The sequence below is a fragment of the Microcaecilia unicolor genome, chromosome 2 (genome assembly GCF_901765095.1).
Source record: "Microcaecilia unicolor chromosome 2, aMicUni1.1, whole genome shotgun sequence".
Classification (NCBI taxonomy): Eukaryota; Metazoa; Chordata; class Amphibia; order Gymnophiona; family Siphonopidae; genus Microcaecilia; species Microcaecilia unicolor.
This window is the reverse complement of record NC_044032.1, coordinates 247042874-247057595: the sequence shown is the minus strand read 5'-3', so window position 1 is coordinate 247057595 and position 14722 is coordinate 247042874. Positions and strand designations below refer to the sequence as shown.

At 43.7% G+C, this 14722-nt stretch overlaps 1 protein-coding gene across 1 annotated transcript in view; it reads right to left on the bottom strand.

Annotated features, from left to right (window-relative positions):
- Positions 1-206: 206 nt before the first annotated feature.
- The window catches only part of LOC115463407 (annexin A1-like), a 72934-nt gene continuing 58418 nt past the window's right edge, over positions 207-14722 (bottom strand). The window contains exons 10-13 of the mRNA XM_030193871.1: positions 11858-11953; positions 10090-10148; positions 7268-7390; positions 207-486 (exon numbers count right to left, since the gene is read on the bottom strand). Coding sequence (XP_030049731.1) covers positions 427-486; positions 7268-7390; positions 10090-10148; positions 11858-11953 — 338 coding nt within the window. The 3' untranslated portion in view covers positions 207-426. The remainder of the gene's footprint in view (positions 487-7267; positions 7391-10089; positions 10149-11857; positions 11954-14722) is intronic.

Genomic DNA, 14722 nt, shown 5'->3' with positions numbered 1-14722 from the left:
ACACTGACCTTACATTAATGATAAAGGGAAACATATAGAATGTTTTATAACTTGCATAAAGTCAAATGAAGAGTTATAGCTTACTTATGCACGTGTTTGCTTTAGCATATTAAATGCATTTTATCTTTTTACACAACAATGCCAAAGCAGATACTGCTCTAGTCTCATTCCGACTCCAACTGCACAACAGATGAACTATGAATGTCTTTTTTTTTTAGATTCATCCAAACCAAAGCATAGCAATAGAAATAGATATGGTAAAAATCAGGACACTACAATTTTCACCTAGTTTACAACATGTGTCTAAGGAAGATCATCTTTCTTTTATAGCCTACAGTAGGGTGTTGTTTTTTTTTCTAAACAGCTGAAGCAAATATTCTGTAAATATCTTCAATGTTAAATCTGGAGCACTTCAATCTATGCAGGCTAGTTATCAGGTCCACACAGAGCCAACAGGATGGTCTCATAATCTCCTTTAGTTTCATCCTACAAAGACAAAAGAGCATAAGAAGAAATTTAATTCTAACAGGTAAGGTGAGTGCAACACATTATTAGGGTCAATAGAGTGAAGTTTGCCAAAATCAGCTGTTAATACATGTCACTGTGGTAATTCTCACATGCACTAATGACTGATATTAATGACATACAAACAAGGCAAACTGAAAAACAGACCCCCCCCCCCAATTCTTTGTATATTAATGAGCATTAGGCGCCAGATTTTGCACACAGATCTAAGATCCGCTTGCAATTTAATGAGGTAATAGGCATCAATTGGCCACTTAATTAGTTCTAATTGTTTCTAATTGAATTTGCAAGCAGATATCCCCTGCGCTGTTCTATAAATTGGTATCTAACTTTTCTCATGCATCCCCCTGCTTGTTCACATAGAACACTGTAAAGGGGGTGTGGGCATGAGAGGGGCATGAGCAGGTCAGGGGCGTTCCCAAAAGTTAGGCGCTAGATTCTGGAATTTGGACGATCTATGCCTAACTTTGGGCGCTGGGCTTATTAGGTGTAAGTCTGGTATCCAAATTTAGGCACAATCTGTGTGTTATTATTATTATTATTATTATTATTATTATGCCAGTATTCTATAAAGTTTGGGCACCCTTTATAGAATAACAGCTGAATGCCAATCTTTTCTGTACCTAGACTTCAGTATTATTTATAGACTTTCCCCCAGACAGTATTGCAAAAATTTCTCCTCCTGTTAATGTGCATAAGCCATCTTGCACGTATTAACAGTGCTTTTAATGCATATCCACACTTGTTCTCACTTGTGATAGTATTTAGTACTTCAAATCTAATGTCCACATTCCACATGGAGTGGAAACATATCCTAGTGATTAGAGCTACAAGTTCAGATCCTGCTTTTCTTACTGATGTTTCTTGTGACCTTTGGTAAGTCACTTTGCCTTCCACTGCATAATGATACCTAAAATCCCAACTGTACATCTTCTACCTAGATTTCACTGCAGAAAGGTCTAATGTATTACATTGAAAGTGATAGATTGCATTGCACCTTTGGGCTGGGCTATCTTATTTTACCTCAAATATGAATCTGTAACTCCAAAATCTTAAATAACAGCTGGCAACTAAAATTACAACTGGTGTCTGGACTACCATCTGAAGCAATCATGAACAAATACCCCATCTAGCATCAGACTGGAGGTGGATAACCATGATTTAAAGTCTGAACTATAGTTTTAATATCATAGAGCCTGCACATTATTAAGTTCACCTTGTGGTAACATTTAAGTTTCACATCAAATTATTCTGTATCAAGTAAGTGCTTTAGCAATATTGTTGGGTTTCCTGATGTAAAATTATTTTGAAAATTTTGTTAAGAATAGTAAAAAAAAAAAAAAAGAGCATTTGTCAGATTTGTATGAGTGCTGCAGCTTCTTAACCTCTTTACCAGTCAAAGAAAACAGCAATAGCAGTACTGAAAAAAACAGAAACTTGCACAGCTGTCATGGAATCACTTCCATTCTGGCCCTGAGCTGTGGAGCCCTCTATCAAATCCCACTCCCTCTGGTGCTCACTTCCTTTGGGGGCTGGGATGCATCAGAGGGATCAACAGCACAGAGACAGCAGAGGTTCCTTGGCAGACCATGCATATTCCTATTCTCAGCAATGGTGATTTCAATGTAGCAGGGAAGGAGGTGCTGGACTTGGCGGGGGTGGAGAGGTAGACAGTCTGGAGCTGGAGGGGGAAGAAAGGAGGAAGAAATTATAGAACATGGTAGGGAAGAGAGGGAGATGGAATTCGTTGCCAAAGAATGTGGTAAAGGCGGTTAGCTTATAGGGTTTAAAAAAAGGTCTGGATGGCTTCCTAAATGAAAAGTCCATAGACCATTATTAAATTGACTTGGGGAAAATCCACTGCTTTTTTCTGGGATAAGCAGTATACAATGTATTGAAAAATTCAGGATCTTGCCAGGTATTTGTGACTTGGATTGGCCAACAGAATGCTGGGCTTGATGGACCTTTGGTCTGTCTCAGTGTGGCAATACTTATGTACTTGTGCTTCCCAGATTGCTGGATACCAAACTGATGGCAAGCACACAGCCTTTTAAGGAAATCATTAACAACACATCCCTTGCAGAACTGGAGAAGCGTTTAAAAGAAACACCATTCAAACCTCCTACAGTTGAAAGTGCAGAAGGGTTTCCAAGTTACGACACGGCTTCTGAACAGTTTCATGAAGCGTGCTCCGATGCATACATCACAGGACTCTGCTTCATGTCCATGGCAAACTTTCTAGGTTCCTTCCTCAACCCTCCCAAGCTCAATGTCTCTGCTCGATCAAAACTCATTGAACCTTTTTATAACAAGTTATTTCTTATAAGGGTTATGGACATACCATATCTCAATCTACAAGGGCCAGACTTCCAACCAAAACGAGATCATGTCCTTCATGTTACCTTTCTAAGAGAATGGAAGACAAGTGATCTGTATCAGCTTTTCAGTGCATTTGGTAACATTCAAGTATCCTGGATTGATGATCCATCAGCGTTTGTGTCACTTAGCCAGCCTGAAAAAGTTCAAATAGCCATCAACACCAGCAAGTATGCGGAAAGCTATCGGATTCAAACCTACGCAGAGTATGTGGAGAAGAAGTATGAGCAGAAACAGCCAAAGAGAAAATGGCCTGAGAACAGCTGGAAAGAAATAGAGAGGAAGAGCGTCACAGCATCTGGAATTTCCCTCAGACTGGCCACTCTCGGAAAGCCAACTACCTATATGCCTCGATTCTTCACCAGCTTTTCCAACGGGCCACTGGCATCTCCCGCGCTGTGGATTCTCTTTCGGTGTGCTCCGCCAGCGTTGACTTCTGCTCTGCTTTGTCATCAGGCCGTGGTTGTCACTACGAGTCATACCTTCATGGCTTTGCTGTTGGTCTGTGGTGGTCGTCCTCGGCGATGTTAGCTACTGTTCATCTATTCTACGGCTGCTTTAAGCTTGGAGAGTGCTGCACGTTTGAAGGGGCCCTGTTTCCTTCTGGATCGCCGATTCCAGCCATTGGCCATCGCCCGCATTCCTGTCCTGTTCGCAGGAACTGATTATCTGCCTTAATGTGTCTCAGCGAGTCAAGACCTGATTTTGGACTCCCTCCTTACTTTCTCCTCTTTCTGTTTTCTTTTCCTTGCCTACTTATTTGTTTAAATATTGTATTTATATTCCATTCCCTTCTCCCTCCGTTCCCTCTATCCTCTCTACTGTCATTGTAATTGTTTCTTTGGTATGTGGAACAAAGCGGGGTATAAATGATCTAAATAAATAAAAAAAATACTTATGATGCATTATGCCAGGAGAGATGTTGAATCACTTTGGGGGAGTAAAGAAATGGGGGATGATGGGTATGGGGAAGGGGAAGGGGTAGAGAACAGAGAAGGAAGATATTGGATATGGGGGAAATAGAGATGCTGGATTGGAGGGGGGAGAAAGAAAGAGACAATGAGGCTGGTGTTAGTAGATAGGAAAGGAGAAAGGGGATGGGATTTGATATACCATCTTTCTGTGGTTATAAACTAGTTTACATATTATATGCAGGTACTTATTTTTTACCTTGGGCAATGGAGGGTTAAGTGACTTACCCAGAGTCACAAGAAACTTCAGTGGAAATTGAACCAGGTTCCCCTGGTTCTCAGACCATTGCACTAACCATTAGGAGACGTGAGCATCATGTTAGAAGAATGGTCTGATGCTGTAGCTGGGTGGATAGTGACGCAGGTGGTGTGCTACTAGACTAGAAAGAAGGACAGTAATAGGGACACAGATAGAAGATGTTAGACCACCTGGGGGGGGGCGGGACTAGGGAGACTGACAGGATGCTACACATGAGATGAGGGGACTAGAGAGTCAGGAAGAAGATACTGGTCATGGAGATAGGGGACTAGGTATGTGGCTAAAAGGACCATTCCATGAAGGAGGACCCACTGACTCCTGACACAAAGGGTAGTATCTTATACTCCCTGTTTGTTCACATTCAACATTGTAACCTGGCTGTCTGTTTGAATGATAATAATTTGATTTTGTAGCCAATCTCTGAAAGCCTTTAGAGCATTCAAAATGGCTCTGAGCCATTGGAAGTTGATATGGTAAGTCTTTTCCTGAGCACACCAAGATCCCTGTATATGAAGCCCATCTACATGAGCTCCCCATCCCAAGCTGGATGCAGCCATTGTTAACACCTTCTGATGCGGTAGAATTTGGAATGGTAGTCTCACAGTCAAATTTGTCTCAATTGTCTACCAGAGAAGAGCAACTCTGGATGGATAGATACTTGGAGGCTCATTTTCAAAGCACTTAGCCTCCCAAAGTTCCATAGAAACCTATGGAACTTAGCCTCCCAAAGTGCTTTGAAAATATGCCTCTTGGTGAACACCCTGGGAGCTGACATGAGGCCAAATGACAGAAAGTGGTACTGTTAGTGGTGTTCCCCTATTTGAAATGTGAGGTACTTCCTGTAACTGGAAAGTATTGAAATGTGAGTATAGGCATCCTTTAAGTCCAGAGAGCATAGATAATCTTGTTTCTGAATCAAGGGGAGAAAGGTACTCTCCAGTACCTGGAACAGAATCCCTTCTCTTCTTCCCCTGGTGGCACTGGTTTGACCGCATTGGTCTACAGAAGGGCAGAGATTTCCTCTACAAGTACCTACTTGTGTTGAAAGCTGATATAATATGTTCTCTGTGGGCAAATAGGTGGTCTCTGATGCCAATGTAGTGCATAACTGAGATGGGCTATTTGAAAAACCCATCAGTTGGAGGTTAAAAGGGGCCACCTTTGATGGAAACACTCAGCCTCACCCCTTCCTTTAGGCCATCTGGGACGGTTACTTCTACTGCGGCTATACTCTACTTAAGCCGCCCGTAAAATCCGCCCCTTTCTTTCCGAGCACTCTACCAAAACCCTCATCCACACCCTTGTCACCTCTCGTTTAGACTACTGCAATCTGCTTCTTGCTGGCCTCCCACTTAGTCACCTCTCCCCTCTCCAGTCGGTTCAAAACTCTGCTGCCCGTCTCATCTTCCGCCAGGGTCGCTTTACTCATACTACCCCTCTCCTCAAGACCCTTCACTGGCTCCCTATCCGTTTTCGCATCCTGTTCAAACTTCTTCTACTAACCTATAAATGTACTCACTCTGCTGCTCCCCAGTATCTCTCCACACTCGTCCTTCCCTACACCCCTTCCCGTGCACTCCGCTCCATGGATAAATCCTTCTTATCTGTTCCCTTCTCCAGTACTGCCAACTCCAGACTTCGCGCCTTCTGTCTCGCTGCACCCTACGCCTGGAATAAACTTCCTGAGCCCCTACGTCTTGCCCCATCCTTGGCCACCTTTAAATCTAGACTGAAAACCCACCTCTTTAACATTGCTTTTGACTCGTAACCACTTGTAACCACTCGCCTCCACCTACCCTCCTCTCTTCCTTCCCGTTCACATTAATTGATTTGATTTGCTTACTTTATTTATTTTTTGTCTATTAGATTGTAAGCTCTTTGAGCAGGGACTGTCTTTCTTCTATGTTTGTACAGCGCTGCGTATGCCTTGTAGCGCTATAGAAATGCTAAATAGTAGTAGTAGTAGTAGTAAGCCAGTCAAAAGCTCGGCCCCTGACAAGGCTGAGAATGCTGGGCCTGGAGGTTCTGGGCAGAGGGGGAAGGTGGTGGAAACCTTTGTCTTTGAGAGTATTAGGATTGCCGGTTAGGCCTACTTGTAAACCTCCTCGACGACGACGCTGCCACTGGATGCTATCAGTATGGGACTGGATGGCATCAGTATGTTCTTGATAAGGTCAGCGACCTTCTCCATCTTGTCCCCAAAAAGAATGTCTCCTCAGCAAGATACATCCTTGAACCTCTCTTGAACTGCTGGTTCCAGGTCAGAGACATGCAGTCATGAGAGTCTGCACATCCATACATCCATAGCGGAGAGTCTGGATGAAATATTAACTGAATCATAAGCACCCATGGCCAGATACTTCCTGCACTCCAGCTTCATTTTGGCCAACTGGTGAAGCTCTGTGGCCTGCTCCTGAGGGAAAGAATCCAAAAGACATAGCATACTGTATACCAAAGATTTCAAGTAAAGGCTCATATAGAGCTGATAGGACTGGATGTAGGCAATAAGCATCGAGGAATGAAAGGTTGTCCTCCCATACAAGTCCAGTGTCCGAGCCTTTCTACCTGGGGAAGCCAAGACCAGGGGCATAGCTAACGGGGGACTTCAGGGGCCCAGGACCACCTAATCTTGTATCAGGCCCCCCAGTCCAGTGTAAAGCAAAATGACCATTTCATTACCCCTAGGAATGGTCTCACATTACTGCAGCTAGGAGATCAGGTTGCCAAATAAGGGAGCACAGTATGTTCAGGGCTTTTTTTGAGGGGGTTCTTGGGGGTACTGAGTACAAGCACCTTTTCCATGGTCTGCTACAATTGACCCATGGACTCCAGGTTTTAATGAAAGAGCTCAGGCTCTACACACCAATTGTGTCTTGTCATAGATTCTGTGACTGGTTGGAGGGGGCCTGGCTATTGTGGGGTGGGTCCCTCAGTGGATAACCCCACCCCTGAAGGGTGGCCTAGCATTTGAATATCGGCACCTTTTTTGCTAGAAAAAAAAATGCACTGATCTTGATCATCTTGTACAATGTTCAGTTGGTAGTAGAGATAACAATATATACCAACAAGGTAATAACTTTTTTTTTGCAGATATTCGTTTCCATTTGATAACAAACATTAAAAAACAACAACATACCAGAATAGCCTGGCGGAGGGTTTTGCCATAAAGCCTCTTGTAATGAACCTTAATCTCATTCATGTCTATCTCAGAACGAGAAACCATAGTTCTGATCAATGCTTTATCATTTGTTCCGGAGCCCTGTTGGAAATTAAAGCGTCATCAGAGTACATTATGCGTTAAAAATGTGTCCATACATAAAGCAGTTGCCTTCAATAGCTGAGCTATGCCTTAATCTTATACGAGCTTGCAAATTCACGAAAGTGTCATATAACTGGTGTTTTCATGTTCTTAACTAGGAGGTGCTATGCCAACCTATGTTTTATTTCAGGCTATGCCTATAATATATCCTGAGCTTTGACAATGCATCTGATAAAACAGAAACAAATTAGTCATGGCAACATAAGTAAAACATTAAGAAATATGTACATTAAGAAGAACAATCAAATTTGTAGGAACAAAAAAGCTTGATTTTGCATAGGGCATCTATGTGAAAAATGGGATGTCCAAACTGATTTTTTACAAAACATGGGAGTCCTTTTAGTAAGCTCCAGTAAGCACACCTTAGTGCTAGCACAGGTTAAAAATGCCTACCGCAGGGCACGCTGAGGCATCCCACGGTAGTTTAAGGATCAGTATGCGCTTCCCACGTGCTCAAATATAGAAAATATATTTTTTAGCGCTGGGGGTGCGCCCAACACTAATTGGTTAGTGCAGCTGCATCGCTGCATGCTAACCAATCAGCATGTGGTTAGCGCGGGAGCCCTTACCGCCTAGTAAATAGGTATTGGTAAGGGCTCATGCCACTTTCTAGCGCTCCTTTTTGAAAAGGCCCCTAAGTGATGAGTTTGTAATCCGTACATGAAAATGCAGGCATTTTTAGGTGTAATTGCTATATTTTACAAAAATGAGTGTCTGGGAACAGTCAATGAAGAGTGACATAACTCCTATTAGTACATTTTTGAGGGGATGTAAGTACTGACATGGTAGATAGAATTGTTTCCTCAATCACTGGTCCAAATGAGCAGCTGACATTTATGCCTGCCCCAGAGCAGGTATACAGTAAATGCTAATATCCATGGGCCTGATATTTAAAAGGATTTTACCAGACAGACCTGCCCAGTTAAATCACACTGAATGGGGGCAATCCCAGATATTCAGCAGCACTTCATCAGATAGTGTCATTGAATATCCAGGCAGACCACCTCTTCACTAACCCGGAGGTGCCGCAGCAGTCTAAGGCAGAATCTGGATGGAACCAGGAGCTACAATTCTCAGTCCACTAACTGGGTAACCTTCCAGATAAAGTTAGAACAACAACTATATCTGGTTAGTTATCCGAGTATCTCACTGAACGTTGCTGGTACTCCTAACCCTTATTCACTTGTTCAGAACCCTTATTTTATCATCCTCACCTTAATATTCCCTTATCTCTTGTTTGTCCTGTTTGTCTGTCCTAATTAGATTGTAAGCTCTGTCGAGCAGGGACTGCCTCTTCATGTTCAAGTGTACAGCGCTGTGTACGTCTAGTAGCGATATAGAAATGATAAGTAGTAGTAGTAGTGGTACCTGGATAAATGCTGGCACCTGCATTATATCCAAATATTAAATGCTAGTATTCGGGTATGGCCCAGTGCAAAATATTTTGGTATAAAACAGCTATGTCAGCTGGTGTTTAAAAACATGCTGACTGCCATAGGCTGGATATTGTCCCTATATTTTAAAAAAAATATACCTTTAATTTCTGTTGTAAAATTTGAAAACACATACATACTTTTCTTAGCCACCTAAAATATGAGGAAACAAATAAGGTGCCAATAATTTAAAAAAACAAACAAAAAACTAATGGCCCTGTTTACTAAGCTGCACTAAAGTTGAACTAGTGTTTTTAGCACTTGCTAAACATTGGCGCACGCTAACCATGCAGATGTCCATAATATTCCTGTGGGCATCTACACGGTTAGCACGTTCTGATTTTTAGCACGTGCTAAAAACGCTAGTGCACCTTAGTAAACAGGGCCCTACGTTTCTTGAAAATAATCAGTTCCACATGTTGAAAAGGACTCGACATAGCCGTGTTTTGGCAACAGTGCCTGCGTCAGGAGTCTTCCAACCTTTAATATAGAACTGAAAAATGTGCAATCAATATGTCAACGACAATCTAGCATCAACAATTGCAAACTACTAACTTAGGGCCCTGTTTACTAAGCAGTGTAATGGCGTGCTAACATTTTTAACACCTGTTAACGTTTTTAATGCGCGTTAACCATGTACGCCTGTTAACCGTGTACATGCCTACAATATCCCTATAGGCGCCTATGTGATTAGCGCACACACCAAGTGTAGGTGCGCTAAAAACACTAACGCACCTTAGTAAACAGGACCCTTAATCTGCAAACAACACCCCAACAGACTGAATTGCTTTCAATAAACTTAGTTTTTTTAATTACTGGGATCCTGCTTTCATACGCCTCACTGTTTCATTTTTCTCTAAGTTACATATTTGTGAGGTTTGTATCTCTCCTTTTTTTTTTGCTGTCCACCTAAAACATGCCCACTACATGCCCCTTTTCCAAACTGTACATACAGTGGCTTTTACAAGTGTGAATAGTGGCTTTCTAAAACTAGCCATTTACATGTGTAAAAGGCACATATGTCATCCAAAATGATATCCAACATAGGTATGTGCAAATATATTGGTTTTGTGATCTGCATATAAACATGGAAAGGATATTTTACACAATAAAACCAGCTAGATACAGTTAAATAGTTCCTATCAAGCAAAAAAAAAAAAAAATGCATCAAGAGTAACAGCCACCACTGATTTCATGATACTATACCTTCATTGACAAATTGAGTCTTTCAGCAAAATAAGATGGTTTGCTTACTGCACATTTCACTGGAAAAGGAAATGGATAGTTAATTCATCCATTTATAATAATCAGTGAAAAAAATGTGCCAACTATTTTTCAATATAAAACAAATCTTACAGTCAGCTGCCTATATGTTCAACGAGATGGAATTCAACAGGCCATATATGGAACATAACCCCTAGCGGTAGTAGCACAATAATACCACTAGGGGTATCATTTTAAAGGTGGCGTTGAACAGGGCAGAAGTGACTGAGTATTGCTCCTGCCCGAAGAGCATTCCCAGACCCAGAAGACCCCCACCCTGGACCAGCACCCTATCAGGTGAGGGAGGGGGAGTGGGAGGTCTTCAACTTGGGAAGTTGGGACCCTCAGCTAGTGGCCCGGGAGCATTGGGCGAGGTACATAGAATGCCATTAAGTGTAGTTTTTTTCTGGTGCCAAATGTAGAATCTGGTCCTATTTGTGAATTAGGTGCACTCTTTTTGAAAAGAGTGGGCACTTTTTCCTGAGAGCGTGCACATGAATTTATGAATCTCAAGAAAGAGTATGTACTCTTTACTAAAAGAGTGCACTTTGTTTGCAAATAGGGCACTCCCTTTTGGGAGAGTGCATGCATTCTGAAATAGTGTGCATTCTTATCGCTCTCACAATGAAAAAAATTCCAAAAAGAAAAAAATCCCTCAAAACAAAAGTTCCCATAAATAACATGAGAAACAATATGAAATGTAAATTTTTGGACTGCACACCCCTAGATGCTGATTCTCCCTGCAGATGTTGGATTTCAAGATATGACAAGGAGCTCCCCTGGGATCCAGTGAAGTTGGCCAAACTGAGGGCCTCTTTTACTAAGCTGTAACAAAAGGGGGGCCTGTGCTGGCATCGGCATGTGTTTTTGACACGCACCAAGGCCCCCTTTTACCGCAGCGGGTAAAAGGTAGGTCTTTCTTTTTTAAAAAGAAATGGCCATGTGGCAAGTCAAGCACTTGCCGCGTGGCCATTTCGAGGGGGAGCCCTTACTGCCACCCATTGAGGTGGAGGTAAGGGCTTCCACGATAACCTGGTACTGTCCGATACACAGCGGTGCTACAAAAATAAATATTTTTTTGTAGTGCCGGATATGCTGGTGTGCTGGGGGTGGGAGCTACTGCTGGGCTGCTGCAGTAGCCCGGCAGTAGTTCCTTTTTAGCGAGCGGTAAGACTGCGCTGGCCTTACCCCAGCTTTGTAAAAGGGGCCCTGAGGTTGATGAAACACTTCCATGCTTAGAAGTGGCACCGGTGCCTGTGCCTGATTCCTTCTTTCTGAGTTTGATTGGGCTCAGGGAGTTGTCTGGAGCATTCTACACTGAATGAGATCTGGGAAGAGGTCAGCCAAACGTACCCCCCTGTTTAATAAGCTGCACTAGCTTGTTTTTTCTAGCTTCCTTATTTGTATATTTGTCTCTTACTTGTACCTCCACACAGTGTAGACTTAAATAAAACATTTTAATTAGACCTATGCTTTTTCATTGATTATATGGATGTAAAGTTTTACAGAGTTTCTTTTTGTATATATCAAGTTTATTTAATATGCATGGAAAACAACGTAAAATCAACATGTTAATGCAAGTTTGACTAACAGACAAATGAGAAATATCTACTGCGTATTCCAAATGTCCCTCCCCCATCTATGAAATAAAAAAGCAGCAGCAAAATAAATCCCCCTTCACATGTAACCACCTGCATCACCTGTTACTTACCAATGGCTGTCAGGCAGTTTTCAATGTCGCCTTTCAATTCGAGATCCAGTGCCTTGCTCACATCATGCTGACTGTATTTAGCATATCTCTGGAAAACTAAAACGGATATTAAATTGTTTAAATTGTTACGCTAAACAAAGCTTGTAGAAGTCTGCTACCTAAGCTGCATTTTTTAAATTTACCTTGCACTTTTGCATAGACTGCTTTACAGTTTAGTCAATTCTTGCCAGTTTTATCTACTTCCTTAAGATGAAAGGCTAAGTACATCATTATAAAAGCAGAGTAAAGAGCCCCTGGTTAATGTGAGTGTTTCAGAGCTGAGCTTTTATTGTGGCTTATAACAGCTTATATGCTAAATCATGCACCATACGAAAGTCCTTTCTCTTTAGATCAGTGTTTCCCAAGTCCGGTCCAGGAGTACCCTGTGCCAGTCAGGTTTTCAGTATATCCATAATGAACATGCATGAAATAGATTTGCATATAATGGAGTCAGTGTATGCAAATCAAGTTCATGTATATTCATTGTGGATAGCCTGAAAACCTGATTGGCAAGGGGTACTCCAGGACTGGACTTGGGAAGCACTACTTTAGATAACTGGTGTTAGAATGGGGGTTTCTTCAGCTAGGCATTTTACAGTTTAGCCTGTTTATGAAGCAAACACACACACATCTTCACATAACGAGGAAGGAGAATACCATCATATTCCTGTGTTGTTTAGCCTCCTGTTTTAAAAAATGCATCCTGTAATCAAGGCTTTTTATCAAGAAACAGGTGAGCTCAGACCTGGTCATGTGTGTATGTGTGTTTTTTTCTCAAGTTTCAAGTTTATTATAGATTTGCTACCCCTCTCATCACCCCATCACCAAAGAGCACGTAGGCTGCTTACAATCTGTCGGGAAGAAAAAGGGGGGGGGGGGGGAGAGACACTAAAACAACACACATGAGGTAAAAAAGTACAGAACTACAATTTTGATAGGACAACAAGGGTTAGTAGGAGAGGGAGGGGCAGAGTCACGCTGAGATGTTCAAGCCCACCCCAGAAGGTGAAAGGCATTTAGAAGTAGGCTTCCATGAAAAGGATAGTCTTGAGCTCGGATTTAAAGGTTTGCAAGGGCGACTGTTGATAAAGAAATTGTGGGAGGGAATTCCAATGTTCTGGGCCTTGAAAAGATTGCTCTTCTAGTGTGCTCATGGTGGATGTCTCCAGTGGCGTAGCAAGGGCGGGGCGGTGGGGGCGGTCCGCCCCGGGTGTCATCGGGTGGGGGGGTGCTCCGCTCCCGCTGCTCCGCCTTAAAATTATTTTTTTTCGAAGCGCCGGAGAGTGGCAGGCAGCGCGCCTCGCATCTGCCCTGCTAGTAAAGAAGATCTCGCTGACGTCGTCGCCCTTCCCACATTGAGTCCCGCCCGCCCTCGCGGTAATAGGAAGTTGCCTCAGAGGGGGCGGGACTCAATGTGGGAAGGGCGACGACGTCAGCAAGATCTTCTTTACTAGCAGAGCAGACGCGAGGCGCGCTGCCTGCCACTTTCCGGCGCTTCGAAAAAATTTTTTTAAAGCAGGACAGGGTAGGAGAACGGATCTCAGGTCGGGTCGGGTCGGGGGGGGACTCAGAGGGGAGAAGTGGATTGGGGAGGGGTGGGGGCACTCAGAGGGGTGCTTAAAGGGGATTAGGGAGGGTGGGAGAGCATCAAGAAAGGGAGAAGGGGATTGGGGAGGGGTGGGGGCGCTCAGAGGGGTGCTTAAAGGGGATTAGGGAGGGTGGGAGAGCATCAAGGAGGGGAGAAGGGGATTGGGGAGGGGTGGGGACCTCAGAGGGGTGCTTAAAGGGGGTTAGGGAGGGTGGTGAGCTCAGAGAGGGGAGAAGAGGATTGGGGAAGGGTGGGGGAGCTCAGAGGGGTGCTTAAAGGGGATTAGGGAGGGTGGGAAGCTCAGAGAGGGGAGAAGGGGATTGGGGAGGGGTGGGGGAGCTCAGAGGGGTGCTTAAAGGGGATTAGGGAGGGTGGGGGAGCTCAGATGGGTGCTCAGAGAGGGGAGAAGGGGATTGGGGGGAGGGGAGTGCTCAGATGGGAGAAGGGGTCTGAAGCTGGAACTGGGGTCTGACAAGGGGGCAGGAGGGAAAATGGGTCCATGCCTGGGGCAGGTGGGAGAATGGGTCTGGGGCTGAAAGGGGGGGATGCAAGGCATGTGGTGGATGAAGGGGACTGGAACTGGGGGCTGAAAAGAGGGGGCAGAGAGAGAGGGGACAGATCCTGGATGGAAGGGGGGCACGTGAGGGAGGGCAGACCCTGGACGGATGGGAGAGGGAGGGCAGATGGATTGAAGGGGCAGAGAGAAAGGGCAGATGGTGGGTGGAAGGGGAGAGAGAAAGAGGGCAGACTGGGGCAAATGGTGGATGGAAGGGGCAGAGATAGAGGCCAGATGTTGATGGAAGGGGGAGAGAGAGATGGCAGACTGGGGCAGATGGTGCATGGAAGGGGCAGAAGTGGATGGAAGGGAGAGAGGGCAGACAGTGGATGGAAGGGGCAGAGAGAGAGGGCAGACACTGGATGGCAGAGAGAGAGAGAGCGAAGACAGATGCTGGATAGAAGGAAGACAGTGAAAAGATGAGGAAAGCAGAAACCAGAGACAACGAACTGTAAATATATATTTTTATTTTTTTGCTTTAGGATAAAGTAGTATTGTAGCTGTGTTAATAAATGTTTATAATAGAACATGTAAATATTGGACTAATTTTAATACATTTTACTTTCGGAGAACAAAACCCCCTTCCTCAGGTCAGGATAGGACACTGTAACAGTACTATACTGAATTGACCTGAGGAAGGAGGTTTTGGCCTCTGAAAGCTAAATGTATTAGTCCAATAAAA